The 26,959-nt window shown below is 39.7% G+C and overlaps 2 protein-coding genes across 2 annotated transcripts in view; both read right to left on the bottom strand.

The window, feature by feature from the left end:
• Window positions 1–19,630, bottom strand: part of LOC139686746 (ankyrin-3-like) — a 445,728-nt gene extending 426,098 nt beyond the window's left edge. Inside the window, 1 exon segment of the mRNA XM_071583777.1 lies at window positions 19,206–19,630. Coding sequence (XP_071439878.1) covers window positions 19,206–19,394 — 189 coding nt within the window. The 5' untranslated portion in view covers window positions 19,395–19,630.
• Window positions 19,631–22,747: 3,117 nt separating this feature from the next.
• Window positions 22,748–26,700, bottom strand: LOC139686864 (cilia- and flagella-associated protein 276). Its single transcript, XM_071583940.1, has 3 exons — window positions 26,575–26,700; window positions 25,896–26,131; window positions 22,748–22,928 (listed from the first exon to the last, which is right to left on the bottom strand). Exons 1-3 carry the CDS (start codon window positions 26,698–26,700, stop codon window positions 22,748–22,750), a joined length of 543 nt encoding a protein of 180 aa, XP_071440041.1.
• Window positions 26,701–26,959: the final 259 nt, after the last annotated feature.

Genomic DNA, 26,959 nt, shown 5'->3' with positions numbered 1-26,959 from the left:
GAGGTAAAGTTAATGCATAATACCCAGTCGGCATACTATCAAAATAAATCACACTCAGGTTGCTAACCCTTATATTTTATTCAAGTTTCTACATTTCCTTACCATTATCTGATTCCCTTCGTATCTTCCATGCTGTTTACCCATTTTATTACCTCCCGACATTTTCCTTAACGTGTACGAAGCAAATAGCCGGCGACAAATCTTTCGGACTGCTTGCGGGGCTGTTGCGTACGCACACATAAATATGCTATTGCTATTTATATACCACTGCGTAAGTCGACTCAGAAGCGTCAGATGACGTCAGGGTGCCCACCGTAAAAAGGGAGGGAGGGAGATGAGGGCATTGGAAAAAAACAGGGCAAATTCTACTCTTAACTTTAAATAACGGTAATGCTTCCGCCTGCCCCGTTTTGGTCTCGAGCTTAGCAATGAGTAAACCACTTAACGGGCATCGTTGTGCAACAATGGACTTCCCTTTCCTTCACAGAGGGGATCTACTTAGATCCGCCCCCGCCTCCTCCGCCTGATAACTAATTGAACTCTCTTGACTTTAACATGAAGCAGAGAGCATAGTTTGGTTTATGGTTATCACCATTCAAGATCATTACCCATCATTGCCCATGGTTATCAAGTAAGTACGTTCGTAAAATCCCCTTTGATCTTTTCAGGTTAAGAGCATCAGTGCCATTAGGTGGAAGCACTTCAGGATAAAATTTTCCCACATAGATATTCATCATAGCACGATGCGGCGGAAAACCATCGGACATTGGTATTCAAGGCAATCCAAATTTTTAAGACAAATCTGGGTTTTAGAAGTTTGGAGAAATTCAGAGCTTCACAAACGAGATTTTTTTCTCGTTTGTGGCATCTGATGACATTGGAAGAAAACGAAATTCGGGCTGTCTGAAATTAAAATCTACTTCTGCCCAGAGATTGTAGGTTTGTAATAAATCATAATGTTTGAAATTGGTAACCGCGGGCTGTAATTTTATGGAAATATTAACTTCAATACTAATGAAAAATAGCAATGGCAAAAATAGCATTTTTTCGTAATTATGCCTACCAAAACATGTTGAGTTTCTTCAGCGAATAGTGGTTTCAACACCTTTCGTAAATATTATCCTCGTTCAAAATTCTACGGGCTGTAATAACGTTGATGCTAAAGATGATTTGCATTTCCTAAGTCCCCACTCTTAATGCCATTTTCCATTCCCCTACTATTCCCATTGGTGTTGAACACATCACACTGTGCCAGTTATGCGTAGAGATATAGCAGTATCTCTCAAAAACTATTTTAATGATTTTCATTAGTTCTCCCGCAAATATTTTTGCATACGTATATTTACGTTGAATATATCATTATCGATTAAATGTAAGCAAATATTTTGAATCGTTTGAATGAAAACCACATCTTTAAAAATACTTATTTCCTAGAGATGTTTATATTACTGTTTATCATTTGTTGAACAAATATTTTTTGTGAACTAAAAAATTCTTCCAGCGGAATCAAAACAAATTGTGAGATTTTGTTCACAAATTCAGCAATTTACTCACGGATAAAATCCATCGTAAGTTGACAAGTCCATTTCTTAAATTTAAAAAATTTCATGACTCTCCAAAAATTCATAATGATTAACAAATTCATGGTTATTTACAATAAATGGTTTTTAATTCTTTTAGAAAGAAAACAGGTGCGACCGCCCATATGCAAGTTAAATTTATATAGGAATGAAACGCATCCATTCATTTTGGCACAAAGGCTATTTTTTTTGCAGAAGACACCCGTTAAAATACGTGCAAAGATGAAATCAAGTCGCCGAAGGAATTTTTGGGAAAGCTCCAAGAGCAAAAAAGAAAATTATTTTTTAGTCAGGTCCTTCACCTAATACACCAGAGGTAAACCGCCAGGGAGGTCATAAAATTCCATAGCTGACAAGTGCACGTCCTTGGATCGCTTTTCACAAATATCAAACCCAGAGATAATTAATAGCCGCAGCATCCATGAATTTATTCGTGAAAAAAATCTGGAAACCTCTTCGTCTATAACAATACAGGGGAATTACTTGGCTATTCCCACAATTCTCACGACCAGTGAAATCAACGAAAGGCATATATCATGTGGCATTGGCTCTGTTTCACTGCCCATGCTGTTGAGTCAATGATAGGGGGTCTACGTGTATAAAGGGGGTAGGGGAGGCTTCATATATCACACACCGCACCTTGTCCGACCATTCGGTTGCAACACGCGGGTGGGAGAGCGTTACCCCTCGCCCACACACTCAGCAGAGACTGTTCCTCTAAAACCATTGATAACCTTGTTTCCCCCGAGGCTCTTGCCCTCTCCTCAACTTTATCTTTCCTGGGAAAAAAACACGAAAACGTGCGGTGTCTTCACCGCGGCCTATTTCCGCCGAACTAACGCCATATGTCCTCATTTCCACAGTAACTCTCAATGGCTTGTGCTGCCGACCCCACGCTCTCGTAAGATGATGGGGACGTACCATGACTTCTATTTACTTCGTGTGTGCCTATGATTGTTTCCAGGAACACGTTTTTTTCCGGAACTCCCACGGTTGCTCTGCCTACCCTCGAAAAAAAAATCTGCGGATTACTATGCCTCTGTGGGTCAATCCACTTCATTCGTCGAGAATCAAGCTTTGAGAAAAATGAAGTATTTCGCTTCTCAGAAATCTCGACGGCCGAATTGACTCTCGATGCAGAGAGACAGTGCTGGAGGATGTATTTATGGGTGGGAAAAATGAAGCAATCGATGTTATGTCAACCGAAATATACTGGTCCATCGGTTCCAATATCGCACAAGTTGACAAACTTCCGGGTTCACTCAATTCCAGGCTTTGTGGACGCATCATCCGAACGAGTTGAGAAGCAAGAACAGTCGATCCTCACAATCGGGAGGCCAAATTGTATTTACTCAACAGAAATATGTACCAGAGAGCTTTCATTTCAATGAAAAAAAATTTGAGGCGTGGCTTAATGCTTGATTTTAAGATATCAAACAGCTGATGGGTAAATATTTACATAATTGTATCACATCTAATTTTGAGATGAAGACAAAACTGCATTCCTGTTTTTTTACATGTGTTGGCGTTCGTATTTTAAAAGTTTTTCAAGTTTCTGATATTTTGATTAATTCAGTGTTACCAATAATTCTTGATTACTTAAATTTGAAAGCTAAAGCAATGTGTCTCAATTGTAAGGAGATTTTTTAAATCTTCTCTCTTTTTAATCAATAAGGGACAAGGTCAAATGCAGACAGCTTCTTTTTAAAAAGAAATCGCAAGTGAAATGCCAATTACGTGCACGGAAACAACGTATCACAAACAAAATCAAATTTTGAAATGAAAGAAAAAATCAATGTGGAAAGATATTTTTTCTCGTTGTATCAGTGAAGGTACAGGGGCAAAACTTGGAGGCAACAATATTGAAAAAAAATTGAAACTCTGAATAATGTTACCAGAGTTTATAAAATAATTAGTCCTCTTTTGAAAGGGCGCAAACGAGCGAGGGAACTTGGAGTTTAAAAAATTTTTCAATTTGTGAACAATGAATACGCGCAAAAGCTTAAGCGTAACTGAACAGGAGAAACGATTATTTTTTCCTTGTTTAAAACAGAATATTGCAAAAATATTTTAACAATAAACCTTAGTGAAGGTCAAACGAGACAATAGATTTGCTGATGGCCGTTTCGCAACGCGCGAAAAGGAGAAAATTAATTCAAACAATGTGATCGCGACCGTTAATACCGAGGAAAAACTCGAGATGCATGAACTGGGGATAAAAAGATAGATATAACTAGAGAGGCTATGGAAAATATTCATTGATAAAGTCAATACTCTGACACACGTGGTTGTAGTTAGGTGAGTACACCGTGAGAAAGGAATATCGCAAATTCCTAGAATACGGCGTACTGAGATAAAAAAATTTTCTTTGTGATATTGCGATATTTATGGCTGCCGAAATAAAGTGTGGTGAAGAAAAACATATCTGAGACTACTACGGTATTACTGCAAACTTCAGTGATTTTTAAACGGAAGAAAAACAGTTTATGCTAATAACTATTGCCATTTCATATTTTATATGTTATGACGATCTTCTTCGATTATTACTTACAAAATGAATTTCTTGTCAATATACATATAGGTTGTTTGAGTTTATTCCCACGATGAGTAACTTCACTCATTTTTTTCATTAATTAATTCTGATATTTTCTTCGAGTTCAAGGATAAAAAGAAAAAAAGAAAAGCAATAAAAGAAAAACAAATCAAAACCAGAAGATGAACATCCGAAACCATGGTTAGGGTAGCGCCTTAAGTGGATTTCGAAAACTAAGATGGTTTCAAGCAAACTTTTCAAAACTCAAGAATAGTTAGTGGAAACAAGCGAGAGGTAATCGAACGGCGAACGAAAATCTCGCGTATCCGAACTACTTTTTGCTTTACTTAACGTTTTGCGCTGCTGCAAAGTAGAGCCCAGGAGTAAAAGACAATAAATTACATCATTTACAATAATTTGCATGACCAACAAGAATTTACAAAAATCTCAGGATGCTACGGCTTCGACTCATAAAATTCATAATTTTTTCATTCAACCAGAGGACGCTAAAGGCTTTTTACTGATGCTTTTATGTAATCTTAAAATTTCTACTATTTAAAAAAAATGAGTTTTAGCACAAATCCTTAGCTTGCAACATGGAATTTCTTTTTCAAGAAATACATTATCTTAGTTGGAACATTTATTTCTTTTTGCATGCAAGAAAAAGATTACGGAAAATAAGGTATTGACCTTATAAGGTACCGTTATGATGAAGCCATGCGCATCAGGAGAGAAACGAAGTCGATAATTATCAAACAGAAGATAAAAACCTATAGCCCTGTTGGTTCACATGTAAATATTAATTTTTCGTCCTAGATACAAAGATAGTAGTTCTGAACAAATATGCCAATAAACGATTCGCAAGAAAAGCATATACGAGCATTCCTCTAAAGTCACGCGCTTCTAATTACTTGTCAAATTTAAATAATTGAGGAAAGTGAAAAGAGAGGTCAGCAGTGTCATTACTGGAGTAATCAAACATGAACTGATGCTTCTTAATCAAGACTGAAAAATCTATTCAAGAAGAGAACACATTGCGGAGGGGGAGAGGAATTTTCCTGAGCATCCTCCTATCACGTTATCTAGATGAGTTCAACGAGGAAACTGTCTGTCATATCTCTCCAAGTCATGTTAACTCCTGGCTTATCGTCACCACCACACGAGGACGAAAGTGATCCTGATTTCGATGGCAATATTCTGATCAATTGCGTGCTTCCGACATGGAGGCAGAGCGACGTATCAGGAGTTTCACTAACTATATTCACAATTCAAACTATGTATATATTAGTGACGTATACGAGAATATCAGGAAAATCATAAGCTATAGAATGCGGCATGGTTATTCATTTATCCAAATGTAACATTTTAACATCATTTCCTGAAAGAACTGTTCACTCTGTTTGCTCAACGACAGAATATTTCAATGACGCATCAAATTATTATCTCGCTTTCCATTCCATCTATAACACCTTTCTGGGATCCTGAAATGAGTCACTGAAGATAAGCAATCCAGCGAAGAAAATTAAGTTGGGATATAAGACGATTTTTGAGCAAGACATATCAATAGACGCTGGTTATGAAGCACGAAAAAGTGCAGGGGAAATAAGATATGAAGCATTTCTATAAACAATATTTCTGATTTGTGATGCTGGAGTGGTAATATACCAAATGGATGGTCAAAATGAAAACTCAGAAATTGATACCACAAAAAATATTTCTTTCCCCTCTGTAAATTACGTTCAAGTAAAGTTCTGTGTAACTATAAAATTACAACATTTCCGTTATTGCAACATAAAAAAATTAATTACAGCAATTACTGTTTTACAATCATGAAAACATGATTGCGAGTTCAAACACAAAGTACTTAGTCAGAAATAAATTGTGGGCGCAAATAACAACAGCAAGACAAAGAAGCCGATGGAAGAATGTAATTCCTTCGCGGATTTTGAAAACTCGAGATGAAAATTTGGAAGAACAAGTACTTCATAGAACAATATAAACGTCCTTGGGAGGACACGCGACATGGTAGGTAAGACAAACATGCATTTTGATACATCTATACTAAGTTGTCTCAAACTTTAGCGTAAACTATATTTCAGTCCCCTCAGTCTCTAAAACCATCATCTCCTTCCCTCTTCAATCATTGAAATCCCTCGGTACCATTAAAAATCTTTTGGCACTCTACTGAGATCAATAATGGTGAGGTTGAAAAACTCAACTCATTTACTTGTTTAATACCCACAACCGAAGTACCAAGTTTAAGAAACTTTCTCCGAATACAAAAATGGGACCAATAGCACATATTCCTAGGTTAAAATAAATTTGCGTATGCCTAAAGCAGCTTCTGTGATACGAAGCAGGGTAAAATGTAATTCTAAGTTTTTCTTTACATTACATTCTTGTTAACGCTGAATGGCCCGGAACTTAGCAAATAAATTGCCCGGAAAAATAGCAAACAAGTATTCAATATCATATAACCCCACCAATATCATCAAATATAATCATTTTTTATCAAGAATATCTCTTCGAAACCGAGGGCAGGCTTTTGCCGACATTAAAATACTCTAAGAATTATATCGTAAAAAAGAACAGAAGACGGTGATCTTGAGTCAACTTTTTTCAACAGCAGGGAAAGCCTAATCCATTAGCACCCCGAGACATGGGAAACTGGAATAATAAAAGTCTCACGTGCCGAACAACCTTTTAAACTCCTCCCTACGCCGCTCCAGTTCCAAGAATTTCCCACAGGCGCTATGGGCTTAGTCACGATTATTTAGTAGGGGAAGGGATTCACCTAAACCTAAACTTCATTCATAGACTGACTCCAATTTCAGACTTTCCAAGACCCAATTAATGTTCTCCATCAAATCAACGGCAATTTTAAACAAATAGGGTGGCTTTCTTTTGCGTGTTTTGTGACTCGAACTTAAAAACCATCTGCGCTGGGTCCCAAATGCCCGGGGCGAATTATTCAAGATGAAATCAGTCACATGCGAAACAACACCTCTCATTAACTTTTACTTCCGGACTCACCGCTGTAAGTTTGATGAAACCGTTTATTTGAGGCAAGTACGCATATATTTTTGGAATGTTTTTCACGCATCAAAAAATATGTTAGAAATGTATCTGATGTGTGTCATCTAAGTTTAACTTCCGAAAATTGGTTCGCAAATGTTTAAGGCTCAGAATCTGTGTGTAAATATAAAGTTGACGTGATTTTCTTTGGATGAGGAGCTGAGAGCGCTCACACGGCACATTAAGCCTTCTCCCTCCCACACTCCCATTCGCTCGCTCGTTCCGACTGAGGCGATCAAGAAGGTTAGGCCGATGGCTTCGATGGCTCTCGGGTTTGTAATCGAGAAGGATCGCTTTCGTCTCACAAAGGATGCCGCTGTGGACCGCTCCCACACAGTTCTGCACTCTCTCGTACGAAAGGGGGGGGAGAGAGGGTAGTGGAGGCCATGGAGTGGGAAGAGAGGGTCGCTATAGAAACGAGCTTTCGACCTTATCTTGCAAAGGCTGTTCGAGATAGGCGCGCGCAAAGTTAGGTCGAGGGGACACGGTTGCCGGAAGAAAAGGGTGGCAGTCGGGAAAAGAAGCAAACCTAAGCGCATGGAGAGAGAGAGAGACGTGTTGGCTGATATCAAAACAAGACAAATCAGATGCGTAGGGTAGCAATCTGGTATGTTTCTTTCCAAGCGACAGGGATGCTCGTGTTATAAATGCGCGAACCGTTTCCGGTGATACATTAAAATATCCATATATCTAGCCGCGCTCATACTGAATGACATCACGACGATGCTGATAGCGTGTGTCCTAAAAATAGCCCTGCGCCATATCTACCTCCTGCCATAACAACCGAGAATTATTTCACCGCCGTCTCTTGTCTGTGTGATCGCAATGAAATTCTTCCAGTCTACGGGCACTCACGTGACATACCGGTTTACCTTCCGGACAAAGGAATGACGTACTCCATTGTGATACTTTCCACGCCATGCGGTAAGTATGAAAGTATGACGAATACGTTATGATATTCAACATTCAATTTCTTTCGTTTGGACCGGTACGTATGCCATTTCTTGGTATCAAAATTGATTTAACAACTACTAACCGGAACACATTTTAACCACTGCCCCATGAAACCATTCTCATAAACATTCCAAATATATTTCACGCGTTTAGCGTCATGGAGTGTTTTGAATGATTCTTTCTTTGAATGATTCTTTGTACAGGATAATACGCCGTTCTCTGTATCTACTTCATCTGTATTTATTGGCTGCTCATGAAACGATGAGTGACAGGAAAATCACCAAACGATTAAAATCAAGAGACCACCATTAGAATGGTATTATTGGATTTAGATTATGGTGGGGAATATTAAGCGCTTTTTTCACGCATTTATTGTTCTGAGTTAGACTAAAATGTCTAAGTATGTCAATTCAAATGCATCTATTTACTTATTTCATTTAATTGGTGCGATCGACATACCTAGGGCTTTCGAACAATTTCCCTAGCATTGTTCAGAGAACTTTCAAGTATTTAAGTCGTAGATTCCAGCCATTGTTAAAACTACACAGAGAGAAATCGATATTTTGGCACCACAATTTACATGAAGCGTAAATACTGTAAGTACTGTCCATATTTTCGCAAATACAGATTTACTGGTGTCATTACTTATGAAAATGTAAATTGAGTTTCGAATATATAGCAATATCTTATACGAATTTACACGTAAATACATACCTTGTTTTTACATACATGTATACTCGTATGGAGATACTTACGGCCATGAATTAGAACCAATACCACAATTGGTTTTAATTACTTTTCTGTAAAATTTAACGCCACTTTCAACGTTATCTTCAGAGGCTCGAACGGGAGATTACCCAGACTATTTTTAGTGGGAATAAAAATAGTCAACCAAAAGTAAGTGACGAGTTATTTTTTGCATAATCTTAACCGGCCTATGAGATTGAATCAGGCCAAAGGTCATTCCATGTTTTCCAATTCATTGGCCTTCGTAACGCCACCAAATATATTAAATTTTCACAGGAGAGTTGGATCAACCATTGTGGCTATGTGTCGAAAGATATGTAGAATGGTCGTATACATGAACTTCGTTTAAGGATTTGATTTTGAGTAAGTTATATAATTTTTGTAATTACGAATGAACGACTCTAAATTTCTACAATTCATCAAAACATCATCAAACGAATGAAGCTACGATATAGAAATCATCGAGGCAGTTCGCGAATAATTGGCGTAGAGAAATTTTGTTGCCATAGTATTTTGAACAATCTTTGCTTTATTTTCTAATTCCATTTTGTCATTCGACGCACTATCTGCTTCATTCGTTAAAAAAATCGCACGAAATCATTTACAAATGAACATCCACAAACAAACGAATCTGAACTCCAGGGTGCGACGGAACTTTTTTGCGCCACCAGCGTTGTAGGCGGCGGCGAGTGATTCTCACTGATAATCAAAAGTAAAATCGCAACAAAATAATCATTTGCTCCACTGGCACTCTAGAGAGAGAGAAAATGCTTCAACTGCCAGCCACCACGCCTCACGTTCAGCGAGTTGCATAAAAGTATACTTCCATTAGGAAAACCCTCTCGCGGAGAGGTTCCTCGATTAATTCGCTGAAGAGTACCCGGAAAGCATGACGAAAAAATTAATAACGGACCGAGAACTTATCCAACCCCACTTTACGGTGTGCAGGAAGCGACTCCTCGTTCTTCCAAGATATGGCAGCGGCATAATTATGCGCGATATGATCTCAATCGACCTTATATTCAACTCGGCGTGCATCGTAGAGCGCCTTATTTGTTTCCAGTTGTTTTCGTGCTCGTTTCTTGGGCCTGGGGAGAGTTTGACCTCCATGAAGGGATAAGAATTCCATGCTCAAAAGCTGTGGGAGTTTTGGAAGGACCAGCACATTTGACATACTAGACGACATAGACACTAAACATAGATTTTAAAATTTAAACCATAAAACAGCCTTAAAGAATATTGCACAGTGGGTATTTCAGTGAACACGCATACAAGATTGAAAAAAACTTTTCAATATTTTCCGTCGGTCCGAGTTAAGGCATTTCATTTGGTACGCGGGAAATATTCAACCTCGAAACACTAAAAAATGGATTTAACTTTGCAACACAGCGAGTTTTTGCCCCAAAGCAATCACCTCCGCATCCCAGATCAAAAGACCCACTGGAGGAGAAAAAGTGGAATAAAATGTTTCCAGTAACCCCCGATATCCACTCGCTTGCAATGATCAAAGGGAAAAAAACAGGCCCTTAAATATCGAATGAAATGTGGACATGAAAGGCTGTGCGTGAGATAATAAATTTTGACGATTATTAAAGGATTTGGCAGCAGGATAAAATATCAGCGATAGAAATGATCATCCTCAAAAACATCATCAAAAAAGCAGGAAGGCAACCGGATAAAAATGTAACATTGAGCAGAAAAAGCTGGTTTAGGAAATGTATTAAAATAAAACGATGAGTGGGCGGAGCTGCCGCCTACTTCAAACAAAGGATGGAAACGACTCATATTTTTCATTTCTCTCTTTGAATAAGATAGTTGCGCCTCCGAAATTTCAGGATACGAGGAGGAGTGTTATTTTGACGTGATCACGCCGGCCCTGCTTATTCATGATTATTATCCAATTCTATGAGCCTTCCCGCAAAAATCCTCTTCACATAATAATTTTCTGGACGCGCATGAAACCTAGCATATAGCACTCGTAGCTGCCAAACTCTGTCCAACCAAAAAACCGCCGTCAATTCTTCGTGATGGCGACTTAAAAAATACCTAATCCTCCCGATAGCATCTAAATTTTCAATAAAATGCTGGATATTATTGAGCTGACTGCAGATCAATTGAGTTAAATTTCTTTTTCAGTGAAATGATACCGACAAAAATTTTGCAAAAGCAAATTACGGAGTGGCATGATACCCGTTCAGCCAAAATACAACAAATGATAATTACGTATGACTTCCAAAAATGGATACTCACATACTTCGTGGATATAATTTGGGAGGTCCATCATTTTACCACAACAAATAAAATGAGTGCAATTACAAGGTTATTACTCTTCCATTCCCTAACCAGGTTAGGGAATGCCGGAGAATGTTTTTTTTTTAACGGTAAGGTTTAAGATGAATGCAAAGCTCCCACGGATAACACGTATCAAATGACCTCGTATAACTTTTGAATAAATACCAGATACATCCTCATCAAAGTCTAAGTCACAAAGGATTGCGGCACTGCCAGCTGAATGGAATAGAAAGGGTATGATAACCTTACGAACCACAAGTTATCTTTTTATAAACACTGGATATTTTCAGACCGGGGACCTGGTAGCCTAGTAGGTCCAGCGTTCGGCTACTGAACAGAGAGTATCGGGTTCATATATCGGTTATATCTCCGCAGCTGAAAGCAAATTGTGATTTTCCGTGCATCTGAACACCGTTGGGAAACCGCAAGTGACACAAAAAAAGGAATGGTACCCCCTAAATGTGTGAGTATCCCGTGTGTCAGTCCTAGGTGCGAGGCCTGGTCGAGTACCCATCACGCCAACCTTCGTGTTAAATCTAAATGCAACAATTTCAGAGTGTAAAATCATTCGCCTTAAAGACTGTGGTAGGGTAATATTCCAAAGGAATCAGTAGGTCATTTAGGAGTGACCCTCCAGTGACTGCCCGGTAGTAAGTGAAAGAGTAATTTTAAAAAATTGAATTATTTTAAAATTGAGTGCCTATAATAATAAGGGTCACATCTTCATCCGCCACTTTAATATAAGTTCACCCTTGGGCCTCGCGAGTCTTAAGCGACGGCTAACGAAGCTAACTAGGGAGCTTTAGTCCTATGCTTTCGCGTATTTAGTATCAGTGAGGACTTAGGCGGCGGTTGAAGATGATCCTCAGTCACTGGATTGGATCTTATTACGTAAAACTTAAGAATTTTGTCCAATTTTGGGGTTGCTGGTCACTTGGTCCTTTCGAGATACATAACCTGCAATTTAGAACGTCACGCCACCGCTTCTTTACTTCGACTGATCCCTGGTCAACTCTATGGTGCAACGCCTTGCGAGTGTATCAGTGAAACTGTTGCTCTCGTTCAATTTAACTAATTAATGCAAAAACGAAAGGAGTGGACGGCGAGATTCTGTGAGTAGATACTTCGTTTGAGCTCACTACTTCTCCGGCATCTCGAACTACAAATTTAACACTATTCCGAGCATTGTAAATACGAAATAGATTAGAAAAATAAACATATTCTAAATGCATTCAGTAATTGTCACATCACATAACCTAACAATATGTAAACTGTTAGGATATTTCAAAATATATGTCAGTTCAAACTTACAAATACTTAAGCGTGTATCCAGAAAAACTGCGGAACAAATAATGTCCGCGGTAGTACATTTATCGCTAATGAATAATTTCATCCTGGTCAAAAGGCAATGGAGCGTGGTTTCTCACATTCCCACTCGCACGCCCAAGGGTGTTTCCGCTCGACTGAAGCCAAAAAGCTCTTTCGGAATCCAAGACGATACGAATGTATTTGAACTTGGAAGACTGAAACAATTGAAGGAAATGGCATATTTTCTGGCACTTCTAAGCTCGCTTTCAAGAGGAAAACTAAACTGCCTATTTACACAAAAGTGTACGTGGCACTCATGAGAGGAAGCGGGGTTGAACATCCAAAACTTTCCTCACGCTGCACTCAAACAGACCGAGTTAACTTAAACGCCATTTCAATACATTTTGAAAATATTAAGAACAACAAAAATATTCTATTTCTAATTAAAATAACTACTAAAAGTGCTTCACATTTTCTCACGACAATAAGAGAATAGAGGGCAGAGATCGAAAACATAAAACAAACGTTGAATTCAGATACTAAGTGTGGTATCTGAATTTCGAACTGTGGTATTCCCAAGAAAAGAATATATAGAAATCTAAAAATATTTATTAAGAATCATTTAAAACCATTTTGTTTTGGATATAACAATTTTCAGACTAAACAGATTGAGAAAGTGGATCGAAAAACTTTTTTCAACGCTGGACACAATTTATGAAAATAAATCGGGTAGGCCAAATGAGAGTTTGAACAACACTTCAAGGTGGAAGAGAGAAATTAAACCATGGAACTCAAAAGGGAAAAGATACATGAATTCGGATACTCTACGAAGACAAATAATTCGCATGATGAAACACCTTTAAGAAGACATATAAGAGGAATATCAGGGTGCAAATACTTTCAAGGAGCAAATCAAAACAAATTTGAGCTCTATTGGGAGCTTTGGGAGAAGCAAGAAATTACTGGGATTAAAACGAATTTGGATACATGATGGACACCGATGCGAGAGTGAAGTGAAGTATGAAGGTCCTCAAGTTATCGCTCTTAACTTTGAAAAACGATTAAATGGGAGTCTTTGTCTGCTTGGCATATACAAGTTAAATGGTCACCGAGAGTAATAACCCCGATAATCTCACGACCTTCGATTGACTAATAATTACGTGAAGTTACAGCGCCATGATGCAATGCTTCGCTAAGAGGATCATGGGAGTCTAGGGCAAAAACTGATGCTGGAGACGGCAGTGTATTCCTTGATAATTATAGCGAAACATTCTGACGAAGTAAATCGATCTGTGGATCTAAATATGTGGTGAGTCTCGGTGAACTCGCTCATCGCCTTTGTCATGGCATCACCGCATAGGAGAGGTTAGGAACCCTTCTCTCGCGAGATGGAATGCAACATGATACACCGTGTGGCCGCGCATGTCCTCCCCATGACAAGGGAGGTTTAAAAGTGTTACCATGGTGAAATAAGGGATCGGGACTATCCCACGCGACAGGTAGAGGTGCCACCCCCTCCCCATTCTCCCTCCAGCAATACATCATGGGTGAGTACGTCCACCCAGGTGCTGGAGCATGTTTGCCCACCTATCCTATGCAACGGGGTATGGCCACGACGCGGTGGAAAAGGATAGGTAGTAATACGAGGTCATCCCATAGAACCCGCAAAGAATACTCTTTCGGCCATTTATTACGAGCTTGTCCAACACAAAAGAACCGGAAACTCTCTGGGGATAGTCCCAGATGTGGAGGTTGGAGCGAATGTGATTGCAGCACAGGAGGGAAAAAAACCGTCGGCAAGCGGCTTGATCCGAAACTGGTTCAGTGCGGAGTATCACGGAGTGGACGGAGGGTGATGAACGGTTCATGCATGAAAATAGTGACGGAGATAATAAAAAAAACGTGCAAACAAAAACTTTGGGAGTAACAGGAGTGTTTCGAGCATGGAAGGAGGGGACAAGAATAAAAGAGGGCGGATACGAAACCTTAGAAACTTGTAGAAATATGCAGATGTTATGTCAAAATGTTATGTCTTTGAGTGCTCATTCGAAGTATTAAATATTATTATTGTTGTTATTCCACAGCTCAATGTAGGTTTTACTTGGGCACAACATGTAAAGCTGTACTACGATACGTTACCTAGTTTCACCTAACAAAACACAACCAGACATCTGACGCCATAGATAACTCCCTCCTCAATTCTATATACTTCCTTCCTCCCGAGACATTACAAAAAAATACAAACGCGACATTTAACTAGTGCTAGTTATCTAACGTGTTCACTCGAATTTACGCCGAAATCTTAAAAAGAAAACTTCAGAAACAGTGTCCCGAGTACAGCTATCTGGCTTTTAGCATCAAGTATATATACAGGCAATTTTTTATACCCTACCAGCTACTAGACAACAGGGCAGGGTAGCTCTTGCCATCAGGTGACTCCTAGGACTACGAGTATAATCGTATAATGTTGGGAACAATAATGGTACATTAAGGGTCACCTATGACAGATAAAGCTAAGGTCAGGAACCAGACGAAGGGTAGGTCACATAGCGTCTGCTTCTCGCAGTCAGTGAGACGGCGGCAAAGGAGTTTGACCTGAATGGAGAAGCCGTTAATGCGATTTGAGTCACATTAAAAACACTATTGAGGAAGGCATATGTAAAACGACTCGATTATTTTCTCATGAATACATAAAATACGAAAGTCTAGCATTTCATGTCTGGGCATCGTCGAAAATTTTAACCATTTGGGCTACTTATAAAAGAGAGATAATGAAGAGATAATGTTACCAACAAATTTAGCCGTACCTTTAAAATCATCGTGCGTCTTATCAATTCCTCTTTGTTTCGGATGTCCTATATGTTCATGTGTGGCATGGAAAAACCATCATCCGTACTTATAAACAATAAAAATGACACTAAAACTCGTTATGGGTATGACGCTTATAGACCGCTAACATGGAGAACTCGATCACCCCACTTCCCTTGACTTGATTAAAACTTTACGAAAAACTCTTTCTTTGACAAGATCAAAATCATCAGCAGAAAGGTTACAGAAAAGGCACCTTATTATCTGTTTCACATTAAACAAGTGGTTGCAAATTTATTTGCATGTTAGAATTTTTTCTGTGGTTATGCATCAAGCATGGCACGTGACTTTATCTGTTAGTTTGCTGTGCAGGCTTTGTGATGATACATTCCCTGCCATGCACCTTCCCGGTGGCTTGCAGGGTAATAGAATACTATGTAGATGTAGATGAGATACCACTGAATGAACAGTGGCCTCACTAGCCGATGAATCAGCATCGAGCCAGAAGGCCATTTCCGAGAATAAGAATTTTGAATCAATTAGTTAAGAGGAATGGAATGCTCAACTCAACTTTCAGGGCCAAAAGGATTTTTCTTTCTCTCGATGCGGTCCCTGTGTCGGTGATAGCTTCCTTACCTACTGCTTCTGATCATAGCGCCTAACGATCGCAATTAGTTTTCCGGGAGCCTCCGAACCAACAGAGATTCACGGCATTTCCAAGCCCAAGGAAGACTTGAATCCGCGACCATTGGCAGGAAAGGCGGGCAAGTTACCCACCAGTCCGGCCCCGCCATCACACCTCAGCAGTTTGAACGCGATTGCACGCTCTAATCGCTACCACATTGCCGCCCGTCAAAATTTCTAAAGATAGCCTTCCCGAATGTGTGCATGTGCTATTTTTCCCGAGAAGGCGACAATTGACCTTCAAAACGCGCTTACCCTCATTTTCACCCTGAATCGTATTAGAGGATAAAAGATTCGAGCCTTTAAGGGAAATGCCCTTCGCGTAATCCTAGCCTTAATATTATGACACTGTAAACCCCGTTGTCAATCTGAGTTACTAAATGGTTGAATTTTGGGCGAGATGGCGATATGCAAGAACTAAGTGCAAACTCAAAAAAATGAATTATTCTAGCGTTGTACACGTTTCCACTACACCTTAATTCACCGCTGTAATGCAAGCAAAGGAAAACATAATTTCACCATGCTGGCTGCAACTCCGGTTTGCATGAAAGTTACAGTCTGTGAAAACCATCACTTAGGTTCAAATAGAGGTATTTTTATGGAATATATATGCATGAAGTACTGTAATATATGGTGGGCCATGCCCTCTAATACATACAAGTATATTGTATATAGAAGCTTCAATTGAACCATATGACTACTCGGAAACAATTTTTTTGTTATTTGTGTCGTAAGCCATTCATGGCACTACCTCAGAGGGTAGGTATAAAATTAGACTAGGGAGTTCAAGCCAACTTCTATGGATTTGCAATAATTAAGTTTGGGGAGTTAATTAAAAATCCCTTCTGCCTGAAATGGATAGGCTAATCCGTCCATACCGAATATTTCTCAGGGACCATTTTAATTTTTTTCCAAAATCATGTGTCTAGGTTTCCATCATAATGAAATTATCAAATTTCTATTTAATGTAATACGAGTAGACTATAATTTAGGGCATATATTGGACATTAGAGCTCCTTCTGCTCGTCATCTCCTATCAATTCAATTAAGATACCTGCGGATATTTATAACTCAATGAACAGGCCACGGAATGTACAGATCATTTCATTGAAGTTTCCTAAAATGATCTACTTCCACAGACAAATGGATTCTAAGATACATTACTTGCACAAAAATAGTAAAAATGAGCATTCAAATAGATAAGATGTACCTAATGCCAATATTTATAATTTCTATATTTTGAGAGACCAACTTCTATGGTTTACTCCAACTAGCATGCTGCTTGTTGTATTTGTCTGCGCCAAATTACAGAGCCATAGTAAACTGTAAGAAGATTGATAATGAAAGCATGGAACGAAAAAATAAAACCGAACGAAAATGAAGTTATCAGATAAATCATTGTGATCTTTCAGGTAGAGTTGGAACTCGATTTGGGAGGTTATTTTCCATTTATGGAAATCATGTTTTCCCACTAGGTCCACTGCAGGCGTTGAATAACCACTTTCACTCGAGAGACTTTGACGTTCGCGCGACGCCTAAGTCTTCTTTCTGTATTACAAAACTTCAACATGACATCATTCCGTCCATAATGCTTTTTTTATCCTCCTGTAGGTAATATCTTACAGAGAGGGATGCAGTGATGTCACCATCCGATATAGAACTACCTACTATTATCGACCTCCCGCCGGATGGTGATCCCATGACGGCATACACAAGTATACTTATGATACTGGAGTCTCAGATGCATCACGGAATTATGTTTCATCTTCTCGAAATTCAGGAAGAAATAGAAGTTTTCATAAACGATACTGTACGGACAAAATATCAGGTAAAACCCAACACTGGCATCGAATTTTTAGAAACATAAAAAACGCGCTCAAAAATGATTTCGATAGTTTCTCACCTAATCTGGTATGATATAGCAGCAGAAACTGAGAGGCACACACGAGGAAGAGTCAGATTCCATAACGAAGTCAAAGCAGCGGTCATGAACATATGTCTAAGTCATCACAAAAAAGAAACATCGCAGATTTGTCACAAAATTAGTGTATGCAGTGAGTTTGCTAAAACCAATTTTATGGTACTTACCTTTTAAGCTGTAAAAGGAAAAAATATCTGACATTGGATTTTCACCGTCGTGATTGCGAATCGATCGGAAATCGAACAAATGCACAAAATCGGCAAATTCATAATGATATTTTAATCAAAAGACCTTTCACCAGGTTCACTTAGGCACGCCACTTAAAATGGGCAAAAAATCTGAGGTCACCATTCTGGAATGCAAATGTGTATGGTATACTTTATGCTCAGGAAAGTATGGCGCCAGTTTGACTGCCCAAAACTGGTTTCCTGGTGGGTTATAACCCCAGTAGTGGCTTTAGTATCGGCTCGTAGATTGCAGAGGAAAAATATTTTCGTGTAGGTGCTTACTCGTTAGACTACTGGCAATGTTTGAAACGTTCGGCGAAAACCAAGATTACCGAAACGAACAGATTGTTTTCGAGCGTATTACTCCCTCAGCATCGAACGCATCAATGCATTGATCCACCCACCCGGCGATTAAATATAATATGGAGTCACTCGTCAAATCTTGACGAGTGACTCCACAGCCTACTTTCTCGTTCAGAGTCGCTCTTGGAAGGCTTCTCAAACATGCAACTCTTCGTGAAAATTCCATAAGAAAGCAAGGATAACCATTATTCTCAAAACGTTGGTTTTCCTCAACCGGCACGTTGAATTTTTCATCGTCCACATCCTACGTGACCTCGAAGGCGGCCGTTTTGGGCAAAAAACTGAGACAAAAATCTGCATTAGCAAGGTCACAATGTCGTGCAACGTGGCCGGGTCAATCCCGCCCTTTTCCCAATGCTCTCTCTCTCTCTTTCCTTCTCTACTTCAGCCGGCGCGCGCTGGGGCACGGTAGGGAGAGCCGGCGACCCGAGCAACTCCACCGGTATGGTCGGCCGCAGCGGCGGCGGCGAGGAGATGTCTCGCGGGAAGCAGCCGAGCGAGGAGATAGGGAGAGTAAGAGAGGCGGCGAACGACGACGTACGCCCCCACTTCCCTCCCTTCTCCGCCCCCCAGTCTGTCCTGCCCCCCCCCCCCCGCCCCACCCTCGGCCCACAAACGAGGAACGCGCGTGAGAGAGATCGGGAAAGGAAAACACGAGAGAAAAAAGGGAGACGAAGGAAAGCTTGCTAGAAGGAAACCCTCGTTCCGCCCACCTGTTTGCCGGCGTCTCTCGGGAGTGTATCCGCGTTGCCGTTGACGACTGGAGCCAATCCCTGGGTAATGGTCCCGAGATCCGACACTTTCTTCATAACTTCCTCCTCGAACCCCGTGCCGTCGGTTGGCGGGACGGGAAACTCATCCTCGTCCCCGTCCCGCGCCAAGGTATCACCTTCGACCGGCATGTCTTGTTAGTTAAGCACACTACAGCGACGAAATGAGCACCGTAAAACAATCAAAATTACACCACCCAGGCAATGGAGGGGTTAGGCAGCCAAACGTTTAAACTATTAAACAAGGAGCACGAGCAAATATGGCGGATGCTGCCGCTGTTACTATGGAGACCGAGTAAACAAGCACCTCCTTCCACCAGCTTCGAGTGGGGAAGGAAAAATATTCAACTCAGTGATGGCTGACAGACGAAAATACGAAAGAGAGGCAGCACCTATTGCAGAATTCAAAAAAAAAACCGCCCGGCTTCACTAAGTTCTCTTTTCGTCACCCTCACGGTTTAGGCAGAACAAAACACAAGCGAGCACACGCACTGCGACACACCTTCCCACTTGATTGTGAGTCCTTTTTGCACAGAATACAACCGATTCTTCCCCACCTCGGTAACGCGTCGTCAATACACCTCCACGCTGACTCCACGGTAGGTCTCACTGTTGCGGGAGTTAGCTCTGGTTTGTGAGGTTTTCTCTCTCCGTTACTCACTCGCACACACTCACTCCACCTCACTCTCCCTCTCTCACTTCCACCATTCCCTCCGGCCGGCTCCCCTCTTCTTCAACTCTCCCTCTCCGCTGCGTGCCTCCCCTCCAAACTACCCACTCACACTCCTGTCTTTCTCGTTCCCCTCCCTCCTGGCCATGGCAGCTGCCCCTTAACCGTCGACTGCCATCACACACACTCACACACACGTCGCTTTACCTTCCGAACTCCAGGGAGGCCCGTTGAGACGACCGCCCGGGGCAAACGAGTGCTTGCGTACTTTATTCTGTACACATTTAATGTTGCACGATTTTCACGCACTGCACAAAACTCTGGATAGCGATCGATTGGTCACGAACGGTCATTGGAATTTATAAAAATCTGCCACGTGACGGTAGCGGTCTGGAACGGCCAACGGGTTTGAGGAGAGCGCTGTGGGTGATGCGCTTCCCTGATTGGTCGATCAGTGCGTTCAACCGTGGTCAGTTCGTTTCCAAACCAAATCCACGTGCGGTCCAAAAAAAACACTCGAGCAGCCGTGCACAATTATTTGAAAAGGTTGTTACACAAATATTCAATTAAGTGGCTAAATATCGGTTTTCGTTATCTTGAAAGGGGAAACTTGCGGGTATTTAAATGGGGATCATTATACATATTGTTTCCACAAATAGTTGCAAGATACTTTCACTAGTAACTGGTTGAATATATCTCTAGTCATCATTCACGTCGAAGATGTGTATTCGCGGATGGTTGAGAATAATTATTAAATTCAGTTTCTTTTTATCAATTTTAAAGCACTGCTCAGCTAAACGCAAGTTCGGATTCAAAGAACTGTTTTTTTTATAGATTTATGCCTCTTTAATGCAGAATGAAGGTCACAGTGCTATAGCTGTTAAAAATAGGATAAGTGGTATCCCAAAATTCTTAAGAAAGGGGACGTGAAGTCAGATGTCATGCAATAATCGTGGAAAGGAACAACAGATCTCACCTTAAGACTTTAAGGTGAACTCCGTTGGCATTCTAGAAGATGAAAATATTTTAGCGAAATCACGCCTATCCAAGTCGGTAATCACGATGCGCAACCATGATGTAATTCGACTCTCCGGGGTAAGAGATCCGAGAGAGCTCCAATAGCAATCACATAACTCGAAACAGCTCCAGAAGTAACTTTGACTGAATCTAATTTCGAAGTTAAAATAACGCGATGCCGAACCGCCTATCAGAATGTAGCGAAAGTTTGTTGCGCTTCGCTACCAAATTCCATATTTTTATCTATTATAAATTGACCTGTAAATATTTACATAGGATAAACAATTAAATTTACGTTTCCCATATTTCCATGGTATTTAATATCCAATAAGAATGTTGCCCACTGATTTTTAGCGCAGTTTTCAAAAGGACAAAACAGATAATTTTTGGCAATCGACAGGATGATTTTTTTTCCCAATCGATAATGCAGAAGTCTTATATTTGATACTAATACTTATCAGTTAGTGCTCGTATCCCAAATTACGGTTTTCTAATCCAAGTATAATATGTAAACATGTAAAAAAAATAATTAGCACCTTGCCTGTCGACATGTAACTTGCCATGGACCACACTTTGTGAAATGTTGAACATAACCAGTAAATAAGTGTTTCACTGACTAATTTATAAAGCTAATATGATTTAAAACCAATCAGTTTCGGTAGAGTTATTTAATAACATCACTAAAACACAGAGATAGTTTTACATTTCAGCGTATACACAATTTTTTTCAATGACACGTCAACAGGTAAACATACAAAATCGAATCACATAACAAGGGAGTAATTCCACTTTAAAATACAGCAACATTTGAACACTTTATGACAATATCATTTGAGAAAATTCGCAAATATCTTCTGAAATTTAAATCGTCTACACCAGGGTAAGCAGTAGCATTGAATTAAACTCCTTCAACCGACATATTGTTCATCATTGAAACATTAGCACTGGTATCATAACATAGGTAACGTTTCCCCGTTTAAGAGTACTTCACCATCGAAACATTACATTCTAGTATTTGGTGAATGCTTGACAAGTTTTTCATAACCAACAGTCTCATCATAGCTCCGCATTTTTTCGGAGTTATCTGCCCCATTTGCAAGTCGCATGATCAGGGATCGAAAGGTAACAATTATAATAAATCCGATTCAGAGTTACGAATAGCATTGCGTGAGTCAAGAGTTACATTATAGTCCTATATATTCCTTGATTCCAAAATATGTATAGGCCACAAAGCTAATTACTATTAATTCTGAACGAACCTGGTACAAATATGCCACCCGGAGAAAGGTAGTTTCAGTGCTCCCTGGGGTGTCCAACCTTTCTACAATTCACGATTTACACATACTTAAGTTTCATCAAGAATCTAAACTCACGACTCAGGGGAAGTTATTGCATGTCCTATTAACTATTTCTTCGTAATTATTTCATTTCATCATGATTCTTTATTCTTTAGGCCGTGTTTTGTAATAATTATAAAGAAAAAGATATGACAGTCGTCCAGTTTCTTTCATTTTTTTAGCAATGGAACATTTATATATATAATTACATTAATTGAATAATATCGGTCTATTGACTCACATTTGAATTGTCCAAATACACAAGCCATTTGTCACTCGCCGAAAAAATGCGAGAGGCAATATTATAATGAACGAAGGGTCATATCGGTTGAAAAAGTTTTCGAATTTCAAATTAATATTCAACGTCGAAATTTTGCTGACTCCCTGGGGAAAAATGGCTTCTCCGGAACCCAAATCTCAATCACGATATAGATCCGATCCCGGGGTTCAGGTCAAAGGTCCTACGGAGCGTAGAAACTTCCATCGACTTTCCGTCCATACCCACCAGCTGTTCGTGACATGTGATGGGAACTCAGGTTCAAACGGACAGCGTGAGGGCTCCTTCTCTCTTTTACGCCTCCGATAATGACCTCATGGCTGACGTGTAGTGGGGGCACCACCTCCTCCGCTTCCTCTGCCTCCCTAAAAAAAATATATTTCATTTTCATGAAACCCTGATTTTTATCATTTCCTAAAAACTTGTCATGAAGAGCATATGGAGTGATCGATCATGATGTCCTGAAGCCAGTGAGAAGGTGGTGTAAGACCCATCACGAGTGCTGGAAAGAGAACGGCGTAGGGCACCCAAACATACATTACACTCGTGGCTTATACGATTTTCATTTTATCAATGCTTGTGCGGAAGGGCTAATCATGGGGAGTTATTTTTCCCCACACAATTGTATTACTTTAATAGGGCCTACTTTTCATTCCAATTATTTAAATAGATCATCACAGAAACAGAATATTCTTAAACGATGCCCTAGATTTTCTTCAAAATGTCATCATTCATTTTGGGCCCCTCTAGCAGTATATCCTGGCTAGCACCCCTGCATTTAAATCAGCGTGCACTGGATAAGGAGGATTCATTAGCAAATGTGATGAAGAAAGTAACTGATGCATGTCATGACTATACATGTCCGATACTCATGACTGTACATAATCGTTGATTTTACGAAAATTTAACCTATAATCCAGTTCATGAAAAAAAAGGTATGCACTCCTTATATTTAAGTTCTCGTTGGAATTGTTTATTGCTGATGGAGTTTGTAGGATAAATTATATATAAGTTGTTTATTCCCAGATTTGTTCATAATACCAGCTTTTCATTCCCTGGATAAGAATATAACGACAAATATTTTGAGCGATTTGGCATTTCAGTCATTGAAGCATGAATTTATAGCAGGTCGATTAATTTTTTTAGTTTGATAAGCCTCACGTGGTCGAATGTCACAATACATTCCAGATATGTTTTTATCTATTTTACAACTATTGGTACGCATTCCATCGATTTTTAGGTATCTTGTGGCCTTTCGTCTTCATTATAATACATGAGGTTAATAGGTCCACCAGAGGGGCGCATTTAAGTATGACCCCAATGAAAGGACCGCCATCGATCACACACCCCTAATTATCCAAATATATTTTTCTTATTTTCGCATTAGGATTACCATGAACCCTTTACTTCAAAATATACCTCAAATTCGATTTTACTTTCAAATTTTAAGAGAAGGTACTGGGAGTGTTTTAAGAGGCACATTCCTTTTTTTCTGTGCTAAAAGACGAATGGAAACAACGCCAATATCATTGTAACGTCATTCACAGTTGAAGTGAGATATTTTTGCCTCATTTCGTCCCAGGCACCTTATCGATACCGAAAATCCTTTTTTCTACGCTGAGCCGTACCTTGAAAATTATTATTAAGATCTGGAATGTGAATAATAACGGATTTGGTTCCCAGTCGGCTTAAAATATTTGCCTACACTCGATTATCACAATCTCACATCATCACAGCTCATTGATGCTTCATAAGTCTAAATTTTCCTCGGTGATCGTATTCCATAGTTGTCCTTACGAAAACAAAGAACATAAAGAGATTAAATAAACAGTCGTGACCCCGTGTATCTGCCGTGCATTGCAGCTCAAAAATTTGAGAAATTAAATGAAGCACATTTCAGAATAAGAGAATAACTCAAACAGAAGATTTAATTTACAGTGGAGTGAACAGTGCTGCATTATTAAATATTTTTAAAAGCGAACTGCTCGCCTGTATGAATGCCCGTCAAAATACTATAGTCTACCAATTGACTCGGAGACAACACTCAAGTCAACAGTCACGGGAATCACTTTTGTACTCGTAATTCAAAGCCATCACATTGTCATTATTTCACCCCCAATTTAACTATGATGAGAAAAAATTAGCAAAAGCAGCAACCAAAAACATCGATATTACCTGCATAATATGCTGATGCAGTGTATCAGAAACAAATCAACATCAAAATGACAACAAATCAACATCATAATCCTCAGCGCAGAGTTTTATCAGGCCAGGCTCTTCAAAAAAAATCCCCTCGAATGCACAAGTTGTCTGGCACTCTAGCAACAGCAATCCACACGTAATTCCCAGTGCCTGACGCAAGTTGCTAAAGTAGCAATTAATTGCATAAATGCGAGATGTGATTTAATTTGGAAATGCTTCCGAAATTCACAAAAGAGGAAAATTGTAATTATTTTGTCCTTCTGTAAGAGAAACACAAATAAAACGTATTCAAATGATATTACAAATGTTATACAAACAACGAAACAAATCGGTGAAATGGGAAAGAAATTGGCGAAGTGGAAAAGAAGGAAGGAAAAATGGCATGGAAAATTCTAGCACCTAAATTTGAGAATGAAAATTGGAAGTTGAGTAGCAACAAAGGAACTTAACAGGGAAAAAAAAGAGAAAAATGGACACGATAAGGAAGAGAAGAATATGCCTATATGGGCACCTGAAGAGGATGATAAGAAAAGACTGTCTAAAGGAATATTCGACTTGCTTGACCAAAACCAAAAAACTCATTCACATGCTTCTCACTGCTCAAGATAGGACTAAATTAAAATAATATTGCAGCAGAGGAAGGAACAAGAAGCCGAAATGAATCCTAGGAAAAAGGTGATAACTTCCAGTTTATCAAAGAGAAGATGATAAAGAAAAAAATATATAGGATGAGGAAAGAAGAAAGATAAGAACATCATGGAGAAAGAATGAAAAAATATTGGAAGGATGGAAAGAAGAACCGAGGGAAATAATGAAACAATATTTTACATGGTCAATAGATAGCCAGAACGAAGAAAGAAGGAAACAATACTGCAAAACGCCGTGGCTACTCCCAGCAAGGAGCTGCAGGTGCGGAAAACTAAGTAAGTTACTGACAAGTTACTGACAACATCTTGATGCTCATGATTTAGTAATTTAATGTTCTGTTAGCATGGATGTAATGTGAGCATTCATGGTTTGACGGAACCGCGCAAGGTCTTGAACATACATTACCCGCCGATTCATGGGCAGAACTGCTTAGAGAAGTATGTTGGAGGAAAATTGAATATCGATAAAATGAGTATACTTACGTTTGCTCTAAATTTTCCTCCTGGCGATATATTTCCTCATCGTTCGGAAAAAGATACGTGGCGTGGTCGTAAACGGAGCTGAGTGTGAAGTCCAGGGCATCCCCTCCGCCCTTTTTCCGTCGGCGAAGTTGGGTGTGCTGCGAGGCACTGTTGGCTGTGTGGTGCTGATGGAGTCTCTCCCACGGCGATAACTTCCTCCCCCAGTGCGGATTGTACTCCGAACCAACACTTACAACCTGCCGAGAAGTAAAAGGGGTTATCTTCAGTGATTGTGTGATTTCTAAACGAGTGCGAAATTTTCAAAGGCCATAAGACCTTTGAAAATGTCCCAACGATATCATCATCAATATTTCAATCCTTTCGCAGCCCTCCATTATTTCTTCTACCATGGTATGCTACATCACAATGGCTTTTCCTTCTTTTATCCCCCTCTTACTTATCCTCGCCCGCTGTATCACCCCGTAGGTTTTCCCTTCGACGCTCTCTTCACATGTTGCTAACAAACCCATTATGTTTCACGGTCTCTACCAATCTGGTTCTCCTTTTCCTCACAGTGCTCCATACTAGCCTTTTCCCTCCTGATCTTTTGTTGACTTCCTCGTTCCTCCCTTTATCTGTCCATTCGATCTCCAGCATTTTCCTCCCGCCCCAAGTTTCGAAGAACAGCTTCTATTCTCACCTGGGCTGCTCTTCCAATGCTCCAAATCCCTGACCCAAGGAGCGAAAACACCACACATTTATTCTTTTTATGCATTTCCAGCTTGTTTTCAAGCATAAATTTTATGGGCATAGACCAATAATGCATCGTTCAATAATATTGAACCCAAAGAGCATCTTGTTCAGCTTAAAACCAGGAAACAAATATGTGGCTATTCGAGTGTTCAGGGTAGTTTCTTGCAAAGGCAACACATTATGCAACGTTACCCAAAGTCGGAGTCGTAGCCAAAATCTAAAATAATGCAATATTTGATTTTTAATGTACAAATAAACGGCGATTAATGTACGTATGAGCGCCAAAGAAATATTACATAGCTAACAATAGGGCTTTTGAGCCCGACGTTTCC

The sequence above is a fragment of the Hetaerina americana genome, unplaced genomic scaffold (assembly GCF_022747635.1).
Source record: "Hetaerina americana unplaced genomic scaffold, ioHetAmer1.1.p SCAF_15, whole genome shotgun sequence".
In the NCBI taxonomy this organism is placed as follows: domain Eukaryota; kingdom Metazoa; phylum Arthropoda; class Insecta; order Odonata; family Calopterygidae; genus Hetaerina; species Hetaerina americana.
Note: the sequence above shows the minus strand (reverse complement) of the source record. Positions and strands in the feature narration are given on the sequence as shown.